At 44.3% G+C, this 14,737-nt stretch overlaps 1 protein-coding gene across 1 annotated transcript in view; it reads right to left on the minus strand.

Annotated features, from left to right (window-relative positions):
- PSMB7 (proteasome 20S subunit beta 7) overlaps positions 1-12,075 on the minus strand; it is a 34,912-nt gene extending 22,837 nt beyond the window's left edge. Inside the window, exons 1-5 of the mRNA XM_006271312.4 lie at positions 11,969-12,075; positions 11,778-11,862; positions 11,603-11,700; positions 11,066-11,206; positions 6,792-6,907 (exon numbers count right to left, since the gene is read on the minus strand). Coding sequence (XP_006271374.1) covers positions 6,792-6,907; positions 11,066-11,206; positions 11,603-11,700; positions 11,778-11,862; positions 11,969-12,030 — 502 coding nt within the window. The 5' untranslated portion in view covers positions 12,031-12,075. The remainder of the gene's footprint in view (positions 1-6,791; positions 6,908-11,065; positions 11,207-11,602; positions 11,701-11,777; positions 11,863-11,968) is intronic.
- Positions 12,076-14,737: the final 2,662 nt, after the last annotated feature.

The following is a 14,737-nucleotide window of genomic DNA, read 5'->3' on the forward strand; positions in this document are numbered from 1 at the left end:
AAGAACCATGGAAACTCAATGAACATCAAGAAAATACCACAGTATAACATTCCCAATTATCTGGAGGCACCCAAATCCTCTCTTCTTTCAGTTTCAAGTAAGTCCCATTTAGTAAGAGGCTTGTTAAAGAACTGCTAATTAACCTAGCATTTAAATAGACAGTCTTGTAGACAGAGAGACATGTTAAAACATACAAATAAATATTTAACTAAAATGGAGGGTTAAATTCTGCACCAAAATTTTCCATCTGATAAGTAATATGGACACGTACCAAAGGAATGTATTCAAGATCATTACGACTGATATTTAAAACCTCTCTTCTGGCATTCCAGAAGACCTCCCCACTGTTAGGAAGAGGTGATACAAAATGAAATGCATCTGATCCTTTAGTTGTGTAAGGGACAAATCGTGATTTTAACTGCCTCAGTAGTTAACTTTCTTCTTAAAACTTTAATATTTAAACTAAAAAAAAAAAAAAAAATCCAGATGTTGGAAGTGATTTTTCCCCTCCCGTTCATAATTAATTGCAGTGGCTTCTTAAGATCACTTTCCTGGAATTTTTAACCAGGACTTTCATTGACAAGAACTTCTTCCTGCTAAGCAGCGTCCGTTTTCAGCATCCAAGGACCTGTTTGCTACCTCAGCCTGCCACGCTGGAGGATGTACACAGCGTTAAGAGAGTAACATTTAGAACTTTCTAATCCATCAGTGTCAGGGCTTCCTGACAGGGCACTTATTCACACACACTCATTGTTATTCAATTTGCTGCTCATTCTAGGTAAAAATTCGGTGCTCTCCACAGCCCCATCGATTGGGATCATTTTTCACTCTGGTTTCTGGCTGAGCGGCCTAGTCTCTTGGTGGTACTGCTTGCTCCGCAGGCCGACATTGCCAATGCATGAAGAGCTGATTTATGAATATGAAACAATGCTGGTACCAAGGGACCAGGTTTAGCCACTAGAGACCACTGGTACATATCTTACTGCTTCCAAAAGCTGAACTACAGACTTCAAGCGGTTTAATTTTATGCATGCATTTCATTATAAGTCTTGGCCAGAAGCTTTCCTAGACAAGCCAAGCAATCAGACAATCTTGCATCGTTTGCTGAAATCCAATTTTGTCCTTTGTCAGCATAAACAGTTTAATTTGATGTTTTCACTCCTGAGTAAGCACTGAGTATCTTTTAAACCCCTTGTGAGGGAGGACACTACTCTATTCATCCACAATCATATGTCAGGTCTCAGATATTTTATCACGCGCTCCAGATAAAAATAAAAATCTCCTTCCCACTTAATGATGAATTTCTGAAAATTCACTTCTCGCAATACCTTCCACACAGGAAAATATTTCTCTTTATTTTTTTTGTGACAGTCAAATCGAATCTCTTTGTGGTAAAATTGTAAGATGGAAATACATTCCCACTGTTTCAGTTCTTTTTAGCTTAAACACTGTGTCTCTATACTGGCTGCACTAGGTTTCCTGGCTATAAAAAAAAGCACAGGCAAAAAGTAATCCCCCTTTATTTAAAAACATTCTCTACCTGACCACATTCACCATCCGATGCTGTTTCCAAATCCCTGTCTAAATACAATGCTGAATTAAATTTGGTCCAGTAAGGAACTGCTGTAAGAATCAAAATTTGAATTACTGACCAAACAATCTAGTTAATTTACAGCTGGTTTTATGCTAGCTTTTAAAATGCTGGCTGCCAGCACGCAAGTTCAGTATAAATAGGAATATGAAAGTGTGCATTAAGAGTAACCTAAAAATCATTTCTGACAATAACAGTTAAGGGTCTGTTGTTCTGAATTTACATACGCACGCATGAAGGGTAAGTTGTGTCCCATGGTTCCCATCTCCAAGAGGAATAATACAGTGGCTCAGTAAACCAGTTCTGTACGACAATCTCTTTGTAAAAGGGACAGAATGAGATCTGTACAGTGTAACCACAGGTTAATATATATATATATATATATATATATATATATATATATATATATATATATATATAGCAGCATGTTCAGATAGACAAATGCTACAGCATTTCTAAAATATTATCTTTCAACAGAAATGAAGCACTGGAGGTCCAGCATGTGTTTTCTGAGCACTGGGTCCTGCTACCGCTCCTCTCTTCTCTTTAAAGGTAGCCCAGGCCGCCCCACTCAGATCTTCCACTCCCAGCCAACTCCCTGGTATCAGATCACAGCTTGCTTTTGCAGGTTACAGCAGCATCTTGATCTCCGAGGCAGTATTTACACACTACTACTATGCATGCTTTAACCAATTTACATTCATTAAGCCTGAAACCATGCACAAAGCCAAGTCTGATTGGTCTGAGGGGCAGACCCAGCATACTGGTGCTGAGTATGCTTGGGTAAGGGGAATCCTTTTGCTTATGCTTTTAAACAAATAACTATGGCACAACACAAAATGAAAAAGTGTTAGCTGATGTAAACATGTGAAAGGTTATTTCCATTCAACCTGAACTGAATCTGCTAATGGATTTTCTATAGTCAGTATCCGTAAACCGTACCTAGAGTAATACCACTCATTGGCACTTTTGCTTTAAAAGCTTTTAAGTAACTATGTTGATAAAGGAAGCTTGTAACCTTATGGCATAGGTTCATTAATCAATCACTACTTATGGATGAGGTAATTTATAATTTACTAATGTATTGAGTTTAAAGCAAGAGACAAAATCAGATCAGATTTATATTAGTTTAGATTTGTGCAGTCCTAAATTGGACTATGACATCACATACAACACAACTGTTTCAGGGATTTTCTATGCCAAGTAAATATTTTACCCGTTTCTAAGGTAATGGCACCATCTATTGGTCCAGTACCACCTTTACAGAATTCCTGTAAATTAAACAAGCTGCGCAATCCAGTTAATTTGCTGTTTTATTTTAGCAACTTAAAAGGCATTTAAAACTTTAATTGCTAAGGGGTGTGTGTTCAATATAAATAGGGATGTGTTAAATGTTTTTTAATGCATTATCTCTCAATATATTAAATCAGTTGAGAAAGGCCGTAGAGTGCCAAGCAATAAACAGATACGTTTGTCTCTCTCACTAATAAGAAACTGTTAAAAGTCACTGAGAACGGGCATCATCGGAAACTCTTTACTAAACAGTGTCTGAAATCAGTTATGTATGGATTCAGAATGTATCTAATTTTCAAGGATTCCTATGGAAGAAATGCAAAAGCAGTGAAGCTGTTATTTTTAAAATGCAGGTTTTTTCACTTGTACGATCAAGGCAGGATCATGTTGTTGCCCAAGACCTTTTCATGGAACTTTTATGGAGACCAACAGTGTTTCAGGACCTTGTCAATATAAGATATTCTGATACCTGCACTTTTCAATTCTAAAAGATAAGCAGAATCCTACTGCTCCAATAAAAACAGCCCTATTATTCCTGGAAATCCAGTGGGGAATAGTATTAGAGGGGAGTGGGGAGGAAGGATCATAAGCAAGGTCAAATGGACTGGTGAAAAAGAGCTCAATTAACTAGTCTTTAATAAACATCTAGTTTATCTGCCTACCTACTCGTTCACGTGACATTCTACAGAATACGTAAATTATAATTGCCAAATGTATACATACATAGATTTTTTCTGCTGAATATGCAAATGAACAGACGTTTTAAGCAAATAATCTAATAGACCTAAAGTGCTATTTATTACTGATAACGCTAGTACCACTCCTAAGCTCTAGAGGAAACTGTGAAACAGTGATCCATTGCTTTGGTTTTTAATGTTTTGGAGAAGTAGAATCTCTGGCCTTTGGGGTCTGATTCAGCAAAGGGGAAAAAAAAGCTTCATCTTGCATTCGGACACCGTGGAAGCCAATTTGCAGAGATTCCAGAGAGGCTAGATGGATGCTTTTGTTGAAGATAGTCCTTTAAAACTTTCCAGAATACACCAATAAATCAAGGGACCATTTTGTATGAGTCCAAAGCCTGTGTACAAAACGATGACTAACAACTTTAATACTAGTTCAATTTTCTTATTCCAAAGCATATCTTAGAATGACAGCACCCATATCAGACAAAAGGAAATTCGCAGGCTATAAATCCAGTGAGTCACAGCTGTAGTCAGTAGCAGCCCACTTGAGTTGTTTCTGCGGCCTGCACATTACATTCAGAATCTGTGAAATCTGAGCTTTCATTTAAAAGAGGAGCCATCTTAACATCTGGCCTTCTGTTCTGAAGGTTAAATGCGGCAAGGCTGCCTTCCTGAGTCTGCAGACAGTTGAAAAGGTGACTTTGGGTGGTGTAAACTTCCACAGCTACATTGTTCTCAGTGGGGTGCTAACTTTTGAAACAGGTGATGGCCCTACACAAGTAACATGCTATTTCATTACTCGTCATTTCAGTATGGAGAACTAAAAATAGTTGTGAGATAAAGACTATTTTATACTTGAACTATGGGCTCATCTCCTGTTGCCATCCATAAAAGGCCTGGGTTTTTTACCCCAGTGACCATAACACAAATGAAATGCAGTCCGTTCTAAAGGACACATGGTGATAACATCGATGTAAAATGTTTATTTTGGAGGGATAAAAAGTGGATGAAATGCTATGAAATGATAAAATGTCTACTGCTTTATCTTCAACAAGCCACGTCCCTTCCTGTAGAGAACCTATAAAGTACTAGCCATTAACGCTTATGTGTAAGTCACAGAGCTTGTTAAATACTATAGTTTGGAACAGAGGTCATCTAAGCATGCCTAAATAATTAGGAAAATCAATTTATCTAGATGGCTTGGATAGAAATGCAAAACCTTTTCTGACAATGTTTATTCATTACACAGTTACTCCTAGATTGTCAAATTTTGGAAATTCAACCCTTAGTTTCTCTATATTATTCCAGTTATAGGAAATTCCCAAACAAGATAGTTGGCAGGTTCAGACTTTGATCCACCTTTACCAACACTCCTGCAAGAAGTTCATCAAGCTAGGAGCTGGAAACAACCCTCCAGCTATGACTGATTACTGAGGCCTGCCTAGCAAAGAAAAGCTGACAAGTTTAAAAAAAAATAAAAAAGGCAGCAAATGCTCAGAGATCTGAAGAGAACACACTGCCCTGTAAGGTATGTATCCAATATATATTTTAAATAGTTCAACCAATAAACCTGCAGCTTGCAATGGGTGTGGGGACTATGGGAAGTTAAAAAATGCCTCCCCAAAATTAACAGCCACAAGTGATTGCCAATTCAGAAGTCATATTTAAGGCAGGCTGCTGATCAAACACGGTCCAGTCCTGTTTCAGGTTAGACCAAGGACCTTGTGGGAAATGGGTCTCCAGAAGAATACTGGGCATAACAGACTAGGACAGGGTATGCAGGGAGGGCGCCAGGAAATCAGGAGACTGTGCTGGAAGCTCTCTTTTCACCAGGAGAGCTGGGAAACTAGACTAGAAAAGGCCTGTGTAGAGACATGGGGGAACAGAAAGGCCTGCAGGAGGGGTAAAGCAGAGGAAGAAGAAATGGGGCAGTGCAGTAACTGTGTAGGTTGGAGGCCTGTGCTGAAACCTGTCTGTTTCAGGGCCCAGACCTTAAGGTTTCCAGCAAGGGAGGAGAAAGTGCTCTTCTCTGCAGCCAGAGCTTTAACCTGGGAGAGGTAAAATGCAGGACTAAGTTTGTGCCAGTAAAATAACGACAAAGGATGGAGCCTGAGGAAAGACAACGAGCAGTTCTGACTATTTTTTGGCCCTCTCCTGGCTGCCCTGGAAAACGTATGCACTACAGAAATATAGTCTCAGAGCCTCAATGTGCAGCAGTCTGGGGAGACCAAAACCCACAAGAAGTGGAGGCCTGATGTCATCACTTAGCTGGTAATGTGCCCTATTGTAAGATCCTGTTAAGCATCAGTGTAATGCTCACTGTTGTCAATCTGCATCTAGAATTTGATATCCAAGTACCTACTGGGTAGGAAGGAGGAACAGACAGCTTAGAAATGGGGGCTGGTAGGGAAAAGGGGCCTCAAAGGATAAAGAGGATACTATGTGTATGGGAAGAGGGATTTCTTGTTAGCTGCATAACAGCAACAGCATGAAGAGACTTCCAACATGTGAAGAGCTACATCATTTTCACAATAACAGAACACCTTATTTGGAACTCTTCTGAAATGAATGCAAGCTGTCATTCCTTTCAAACAGGAAACAGCTGATTTCTGACACACAAGAATGTAAAGGGCTTAAGTGTTAATTCAAGGGGGGCTGTCTAGTTGTTGTTACATGGAGACACTCACAATATCAGTGACTGGCAATTAGGTGAAGGGCTACATAATCTGATTTTCTTTTACTGAAATACAGCTCTCTCTCTAGAATAGAATACAACGTAGAGAAATGCTGCAGAACTGTTTCAAAAAGGTGTGATGTGCCTTACCCAACTGAAACCCCAGGGAAATCAATTTGATTAAGGATGCAGTTGCAACAACCTGGACTTAGGGCACAACATAATCCATCTCTCAGAAAGAGAGCCATAGATAGATGCTTTACTCTGACAACACAAAGGAAGTTTCAGGTTTCCTACGCAGTAGCCACTCAACGTCTGTTTAGGACTACTTGGAGTACACCCCTAGCACCAGCTCTTTTCCCACTTTATAAATCTTTACTGATACAATCAACTATAGGAGTGACCTTGAAGGGAAAAGCAGAACCTTCAGATGTCTTCAAAGGGCAGGCACAATTCTGAAGTCTGGGCGCCTGGCACCACTTACCAGGAATAGCAGAATTTTAGCAGGCAGTTTTACAACATTATTCTGAAATAAAGGAAAGTGACTCACCCATAGTAACATAGGGCAATTTGTCAGTTGATCCATGGGGATAGATGCTGTAGAGGTGGGGCCCAGTGATATCCACTCCTCCTAAAACAAGGGCAGCTCCAATATAACCTTGGTACCTAGAGAACAAAGTTGACAGGTGGATTCAAGTGCTTGTGAGGAAATGACAGGCTGCATTTTATTTCAACGTGGCACATGCAATTTCTGCATACACCCCCCCTTCCTCCTCCCCCCAAGTAACCAGAAGTAATTTTCTGCATTTTAAAGCAATGAGCTTCACCCAGTATAGTGATGCTCTTCACCCATTTGTTTAAGTATGGCACTTACTTTCAGATTCATAACTACTTAGAGTGTGGAGCCAATGCTATCAATTTGTGAATTTTAATGAAGCCTAAAGCTTTACTTTTAACCTGAGGGCAGCTAGTCAGCTTCATACAATTTAAATCTTTAAGTGGGTTATCAGTGGTCTCTCTTTCTCCGTTATTTTACTGCAAATTCCTTGCAGACAATGACCCTGAGTCAGGAAGCGTGTAAATATTTTATGATAAAACTGCAATGCACTCCTGTCCAGTTTTGCCATATCAGACAAAAGCAAAGAAACAAAACAATTTAAACTGCCCCTCCATTTCCTACAGAGGTTTGTTTTTGCTCTATGTGGTGAATGTAAAAACTACATTCTGCATCAGCAAAGGACTGACTGCAATTTAATACAACTATTTTAGGCAATCAGTAGTGTCATGTGGCACCTCTGTAGTGCTCACTGCCAGAATTTTGGGACTTTTTATGATCATTACATAAACCTCCTCTACCCAAAGAGGTAGTTAAGTGGTGCATTCATTTTTTGGTGGGGGTTAGAAATCAGCAGAGATTGAACAGTTTGATCTGAAGTCACAGAGTGAGCCAGTGACGGGGCTGAGAATATGCAATGTTAGCTCTGAATAGCAAGACCCTGCTCCAACACTCCTTTAATTCATGAAGATTGCTTAAGCCAGCCAAAGGGCAGGCAAGAAGTTGGAGGGGAAGAAACAGATTCCTTGTCTGTCTGGTCTCAATCTGCTCACACAACTCTGCAAGGAGAGAGAAACGCAGATTACATGTTTACACTGTCCCTACAAGATGCAATTTGCTGCTGAATAACTTAGAGTCTAACAGCCGGGACTCATACTTCTAGTACGAATCTTGAAAGAGAAGACTGAGTCAAGACTTCGTCTTCATTTCTGCAGTCCAGAACTTTCCAGTAACACCCGAGATCCATTTCCCAAATACATAAAGAAAATGTTTCTTAACATTAACATTTTCACTTTGCTGTGTTCTTTCTTCAGGCTAAGCAACCAGCTACTTAGGTCCCAATGTCCTTGCTAATAAATAGGAATCAAATTGTGCTGCAAGGGTCTCGAGCAGAAAGAAATTTTGCCAAAGACTAGAAGTTCCACAGCACTTCATTTAAATGTATAAGGAAGCTGAACATGACAGCAATTGTTCACTTGATCACCCATTACCCTAATATTTTCAAAACTGCTAATATGACACCACAAACTTTGCATCTGTGAAAAAGTAACCTGTGGAAATTCATAGATGTTGCTGGAGGTTTTGGAAGCTAGGGAGATATTAACTGGGGATTTTTGGCACCTTTACCAATATGACTGCTTGTGTATTAGACGTTTCTGCTAAACTATCAACAGTGAAAGTATTCATTTTTAATACTTCAATTAACCCTGATTTGTCTGCGCCTATTTGCCTGTCCCCCACCTCCTGCCTGAGCTACCTCTTCAGTCTCCATCTACTCCATGAGAGAGTACTGCTTTGCATACTTTAAACAGAGAAAAGTGCCACCCTGCCCTACTGTCTGCCATTTACATTTAGAGATGTTCTTAATGAATCCAAGAGTTAGAACCCATTTTTAAATAGGATCTTACATTTCAGAGCACAATTCTGTATCAAGGATTGGCTTCTGGGACAATTTCTTAGCCACAGAAATGCAATCTATGGAATCATCACCTTTTGCAGTTTGTGTGATGCATCTTGGCTTTCCTACTAGCATCATGGCTGAAAAAATTAGTACAGCAAAAATCTTCAGTTACTCTCAGTTAACTTTGAAACAAGACTCAGTAGGGGCCTAAATATCTGCATCCAGCTACTCACAGCCTTGTACCTGGGATCTCTCAACTGTCTTTAGGTTTACCTATTTAAAAAAATGGAACGTGGCTACCTCTAGATAACACTTGCATCTGAGAACTTGCATCTGGTCTGCTATTTAACAAATGAATGCGTCTGCACATTTTTTAGACTAGAAAACCCTTCTTTTTTAAGAAAAGAGAACAAACTTATTAGGCTTCATGCCCTTGTCATCATAAAATGCTTGATATTGCTGATATAGATACCCAACAAGTCCTTCTCTATAAACTAAGAGCAGGCAAACACAGTTAATGGGACTCCATGTAAGGGTTTATGCTCACATATAAGTTGGGAGGATAGAAGTTTGTTTGTTTTAACTAGAATAGTCATGTTATTGTTTGAGGTCATATCAAATGCAACTCCCTCAGTTCACAATTTTATTCTGATCACATGAAAAAGTAACAAGGTTATCAGAAAAAACACCACGTCATTTTTTTTTTTTGGGGGGGGGGGGGGGGTGTTTTTACATTTTTACTGGAGATGTACCAGCACAACCAGAGGAGTCTTTCATAGTTCCAGGTCACCACACACATTTAAAGGAGAATTTCCTAGACTTCCATGTAGTTGTGCAAGACAAATAAGCTCTTAAAATTCTGAGATTCAGTGTTAAGTTATAGGAATAAGTTCTACAGGTCTAATAACAACCTTAGAAGGTATTCTGTCATTAAGGTGGCTTACATATACGCATGTGTGATTTCCCTCCCCCACCCATGCAAATATTTTGTAAGTAACTAATGCAGGAGATTCTAGGTACTAGTTTCCTAAACTGCAGGCTATGGCCAAACACTTGGGTTATAACTGAGTATTAACCATTAGTCCAATGTTTTGAACTCTACTTACATTTGACTGTGACTTAAATTCCTAGTAGAGTTTAATAGCATGCTATATGCAGACATATGCATCTGGGCAGTCTGCTTTGATTTTACTGTACCCTGCAGGAGTTGCGTTAGCCAACAGAGGGAGCTTTTCTGGTTCTATATATACAACCAACACGGAAATGACCAAGCTCTTTTTGGTTGTATGTGGACTAAGCTCAAAGCAAGCTCAAACATAACAGATGTGGGAGGGGTGGGGGTTAAGTATTATTAGCCCAAGGATAAATTCATATATAAGTGTAATACCTTGTTTGTTTCGCTACATGACAAAACTAGAAGACTGAAATCGGAACAGTTAAAACAGTTATGCCAATATGAATGTAACTTTTAAATTAAGAATCCAACTGGTAGCTACACTTAGAACATAATGGAAGTTGGAACACACATATATAAGGACCCAAGTAATACTTTGTATTAATACAGACCTCACAGCACCGAATTCAGTTGCCAACACTTGTAGAGATTCGATATTGCTTAGCTACCAAACTTTCAAGTTCTTGAATCCATCCGTCTGTCCTTTGGAGTTGGTTCTCTTGTGAACCACACCCGACACCTACAACCTAGGAACAGGACAGGTACGCCCCGACTCCCGTGGGAACAAGTTTGAACTCCCCACACGACAGATGCAGCGAGATTGCCATGCAATGATGTTTGTTTATACTCCAATCTAAAAGTCTTGCTTTGCAAAGATGACAAAAGCGTGCTCTTCCTGGATGGAACGAAACCACCAACTGCTGCAGCTTCCTTAGCCTGACGAAGGGTTTTTGAACTCGAAAGCTTGCTTAACAACTATTCTCCAACCATTTGGGTTGGTCTAATAAAAGATATCAAATTCACCCAAGGAACCTTGTTTGCCTCTGTCCTTAGACTAACACGGCTACAACCTACACCCCTGCTTCTGTAAAGTAAGGCAGCTTGCAGGATCCAGCTCCGTACAGAGGCCAGACCCCTCCCTACCTCATGCAGTGTGGGTATCTATTCTGTAGAAGCAGTTTGTACCCTCAGAACAACTTAGATTTAAGGGTTTTTTTTATTGTTTTTCCTTCAACTTCTTAGAAGCAGCTGCAGCTGGGAGTAGCTTATCAAGTCTTGTTAATCTAGGAGGAAATTCTACACTGCATCAAAAAAAAATTAATCCCCCTAATAAGCGGTATATTTTCAAGATACCTGGTTGCGAGACTCCCGTCAGCTGGATCAGAATAAAAAGGAACGGACTTGTGACGTTACCTGAAAAGCATCTGCTTGAGCATCCTGTTAGCGGTGGCCACTCGAGGAAGCCGGCCCGTGGACAGCGAGTGCAGCTCCAGGTTGGAAGAGATGAGCTGAGTTGTCATATCCGTGTCCGCAGCCGTCCCGGCACCGCAGCAACTGGAAAACATGACTGGCAAGTCAGTCATCCCAAAACTCCTGGGAGCTTAATTCTTTCTACTTCCATTCACGTCCCTGTTGCGCGAGGAATAACAGTCGTAAGTCGCTAGAAGGTCACTTGAGACTGCGCAAAGGAAAAGACTCGAGCGCCAAGGGTCTGGGCCAGGCGATCGCTGAACCCCGGAGATCTTTAAAGAAACGACCGCCCGGCTGGGGCCGTCCGTCCCGCCCGAGCGACCCGACGGCCTCGCGAGGTCCCGTCGCAACGCTGACCCCGCGAAACCGGCACCCGTCGAGCCCTTCCTTTCTCGCCGCGTCCAAACCACGCAACTCCGCCGGCTCGTCCTCGCCCCGAGAAAGCCAGGGACCGAGGCGGCGGCCGGCGCGCGTACTTACTAGATGTTGGGGGAGATGAAGTGGATCTTGGAGCAGTTCTTGTCGGCCACGACCATGCCCTCGGTGGCCCGCGTGTCGGCGCCGAGCACGATGCCGTCCTAGGGGAGAGCACGGTGAGGGGGGCCGGGAGGCAGCACTGGGGGAAGGGGGGCCGGGAAGGGGCGGCCGCGCTCACCTTGTACACGATGCCGGCGATGGTGGTGCCCGTCTTGCGGGCCGCGGGCAGGCGCGGCCCCGGCGCCGTCTGCAGCAGCGCGTTCCTGAGGGGAGGCAGAGCGGGGCCGTCACACCGCGCCCAGCCCCAGCCCCAGCCCCGGCCCCGACCCCGACCCCGACCCCAGTCCACCCCGGCCCTGCCCGACCGACCGCGCGCAGTTGTCGAAGCGGAAGCCGCCAACCGGCGCCTGAAGCACGGATACGGACGCCATCTTGCCTCGCCGCTGTTTCACGAGCGCTTCCGGGTCACGGGGTTGCGCTTCCGGCCTGGAGGAGAAGGGAGGGGGAAGTCAGTCACAGGCACGGCCGCCCCCACCCTCGCGCGCCACCTGCCTGCCCCGTGCGTGTGCTCGCCTGGGGCGGGGGGTGCGTGCGCACCCTGCAGCGCGCATGCGTCGTAGGGGCACGCACGTGTCTGAGCAGGGTCTGCGTTGTACACACGACGCGTGCACTCGCACGTGCACAAACATGCTCACACAGCGTGCCTGCCTACATGGGCAGTGCTCGCACAGCGTGTCCACACACACAAACGTGCTCGCACAATGTGTCCACACAAACACAATGTGCCCACACACACAAACGTGCTCGCAATGTGTCCACATGTGCACAAACGTGCTCGCACAATGTGCCGACACACACAAACATGCTTGCACAGCGTGCCCACGTGTGTGCACAAACATGCTCAGTGTGTCCACACACACAAACGTGCTTGCACAACATGCCCACACGTGCGAACAAACGTGCTCACACAATGTGCCCACACACACAAACGTGCTTGCACAATGTGTCCACACGTGTGTACAAATGTGCTCACACAATGTGCCCACGTGTGTGTGCACAAACATGCTCAATGTGCCCACACACACAAACGTGCTTGCACAACATGCCCACACGTGCGAACAAACGTGCTCACACAATGTGCCCACACACACAAACGTGCTTGCACAATGTGTCCACACGTGTGTACAAACGTGCTCACACAATGTGCCCACACACACAAACGTGCTTGCACAATGTGTCCACACGTGTGTACAAACGTGCTCACACAATGTGCCCACGTGTGTGTGCACAAACATGCTCAATGTGCCCACACACACAAACGTGCTTGCACAACATGCCCACACGTGCGAACAAACGTGCTCACACAATGTGCCCACACACACAAACGTGCTTGCACAACGTGCCCACACGTGTGTACAAACGTGCTCACACAATGTGCCCACACACACAAACGTGCTTGCACAATGTGTCCACACGTGTGTACAAACGTGCTCACACAATGTGCCCACGTGTGTGTGCACAAACATGCTCAATGTGCCCGCACACACAAACGTGCTTGCACAACATGCCCACACGTGCGAACAAATGTGCTCACACAATGTGCCCACACACACAAACGTGCTTGCACAGCGTGCCCCCATGCACAGCCTGGGCAGGGAACAGGCCAGCTTGCACTAGCACTCACGCGCTCTCCAGCAGCGAGGCGGGAAACCGGCCTGGGCATGGACGGGGGTGCGAGGCACGCACACTCTCTTGTGACGCGGCTCGGGGTTGTGAGCTCCCGGGGCTGCGTGCACCCCTGCACGTGCCCAGGCACACCCAGCGGGCAGGGGCCGGCACACGCAGCCCGGTCCCGAACGAAGCACACCCGCGGGCATCGCGGGCGACGTGTCCTGCCCTAACGTCTCACCTTTTCAGTATCAAATGCGCTCAGAGAAACGCTCCAATGCAGACCAAGGATGGCGCACAGAAATCATTCCTGAATAATTTCACATAAAACATTTGAGAAAATCTCCGTGGGTCCGTGGACAACTGGAGGCTTTATGGACAGCGGAGAGGATCGTTCGATCCGGAGAGCGCTGGAGCTCGCAGAGGGGGTCATTGCAGACTCCGGCATGCACACACGCAAGCTGCGTGGGTACCACATGAAAACCACCGCACCGAGAAAGTTTGATGGATCTGCACCCCTGATCCTGCAAAACGCGGACGTCAGAGTTGGTGGGATTAACCTTAGTGCATCAAATTAAGGCGGTAGATCTACATATTAAATAAGGCGTCGGCCCTTCAGGTAGTTATTGCATAATAAAGAGTAGTCGTTGCATCTCTCACCAGCTGTTGAATTGCTAACACTGATTTGGAAGGGAGCCGCCGGAGCCATTAACTCCGAGGGACCGTGGAAATCAAAAGAGCATCTCGAGGCCTTGCAAAGAGGAGTGGGGGGACCAGGTGACTCCGTTGTAATGGTGGGCAACAAACTTTCCTCCTCTTCCCTTTGCAGCGCGTATAGTTGTCGCGCATCCCGGGACGGAGTTGTTAGTTCGTGTCAGCCTGCTGCCTCTTGTCGATAGCAAAGAAGGCTGTCGGGGAGCTGTACCGTGGGGTGTTTTGTCCTTGGGGGGGAGGTTTCTGCTAATGCCTTGGTTCTACTTATTCTGTCCTCCTGCTGGCTATTCATTTTTTATTCCTTCAAAGCACTAACGTGCAGTTTTTGCTGCAAACTGTACTATCCAAGAGAGATGACTAGAAGCCTGGAGCAAAGAGCACGTGCATCCCGTTCGGATGTTATAGTCACATAGCTGCTGCTGTTGCTGTTCTGGCTTTACCGTGCGCTAAGGAACCGGACACGAAAGGGGCAGCGTGCGTCGTACTTTGTAAACGTACATTTCTGAAGAACGCGTGCTGCCGAGCGGCTGCAAACTCAACACGCTGGAATCAAAACCTGGTTTGTTCCCTCGCTGTTCTGTACGCTCAACACACGGTCCAACGCAGACTTCTCAGTGGCTTGGGTTGGGAGTAATCTCTTTACAAGCCAATATGCAAGTTGTGTGTCTGTGTGCAGATGCTGGATCGAGAGCCCAGCTGTCTCTTGTGGAGCTGCCTTCTCATACCCCTGTGGTCCTAGCTACACTGCCACGTCAT

The sequence above is a fragment of the Alligator mississippiensis genome, chromosome 12 (assembly GCF_030867095.1).
Source record: "Alligator mississippiensis isolate rAllMis1 chromosome 12, rAllMis1, whole genome shotgun sequence".
NCBI lineage: Eukaryota > Metazoa > Chordata > Crocodylia > Alligatoridae > Alligator > Alligator mississippiensis.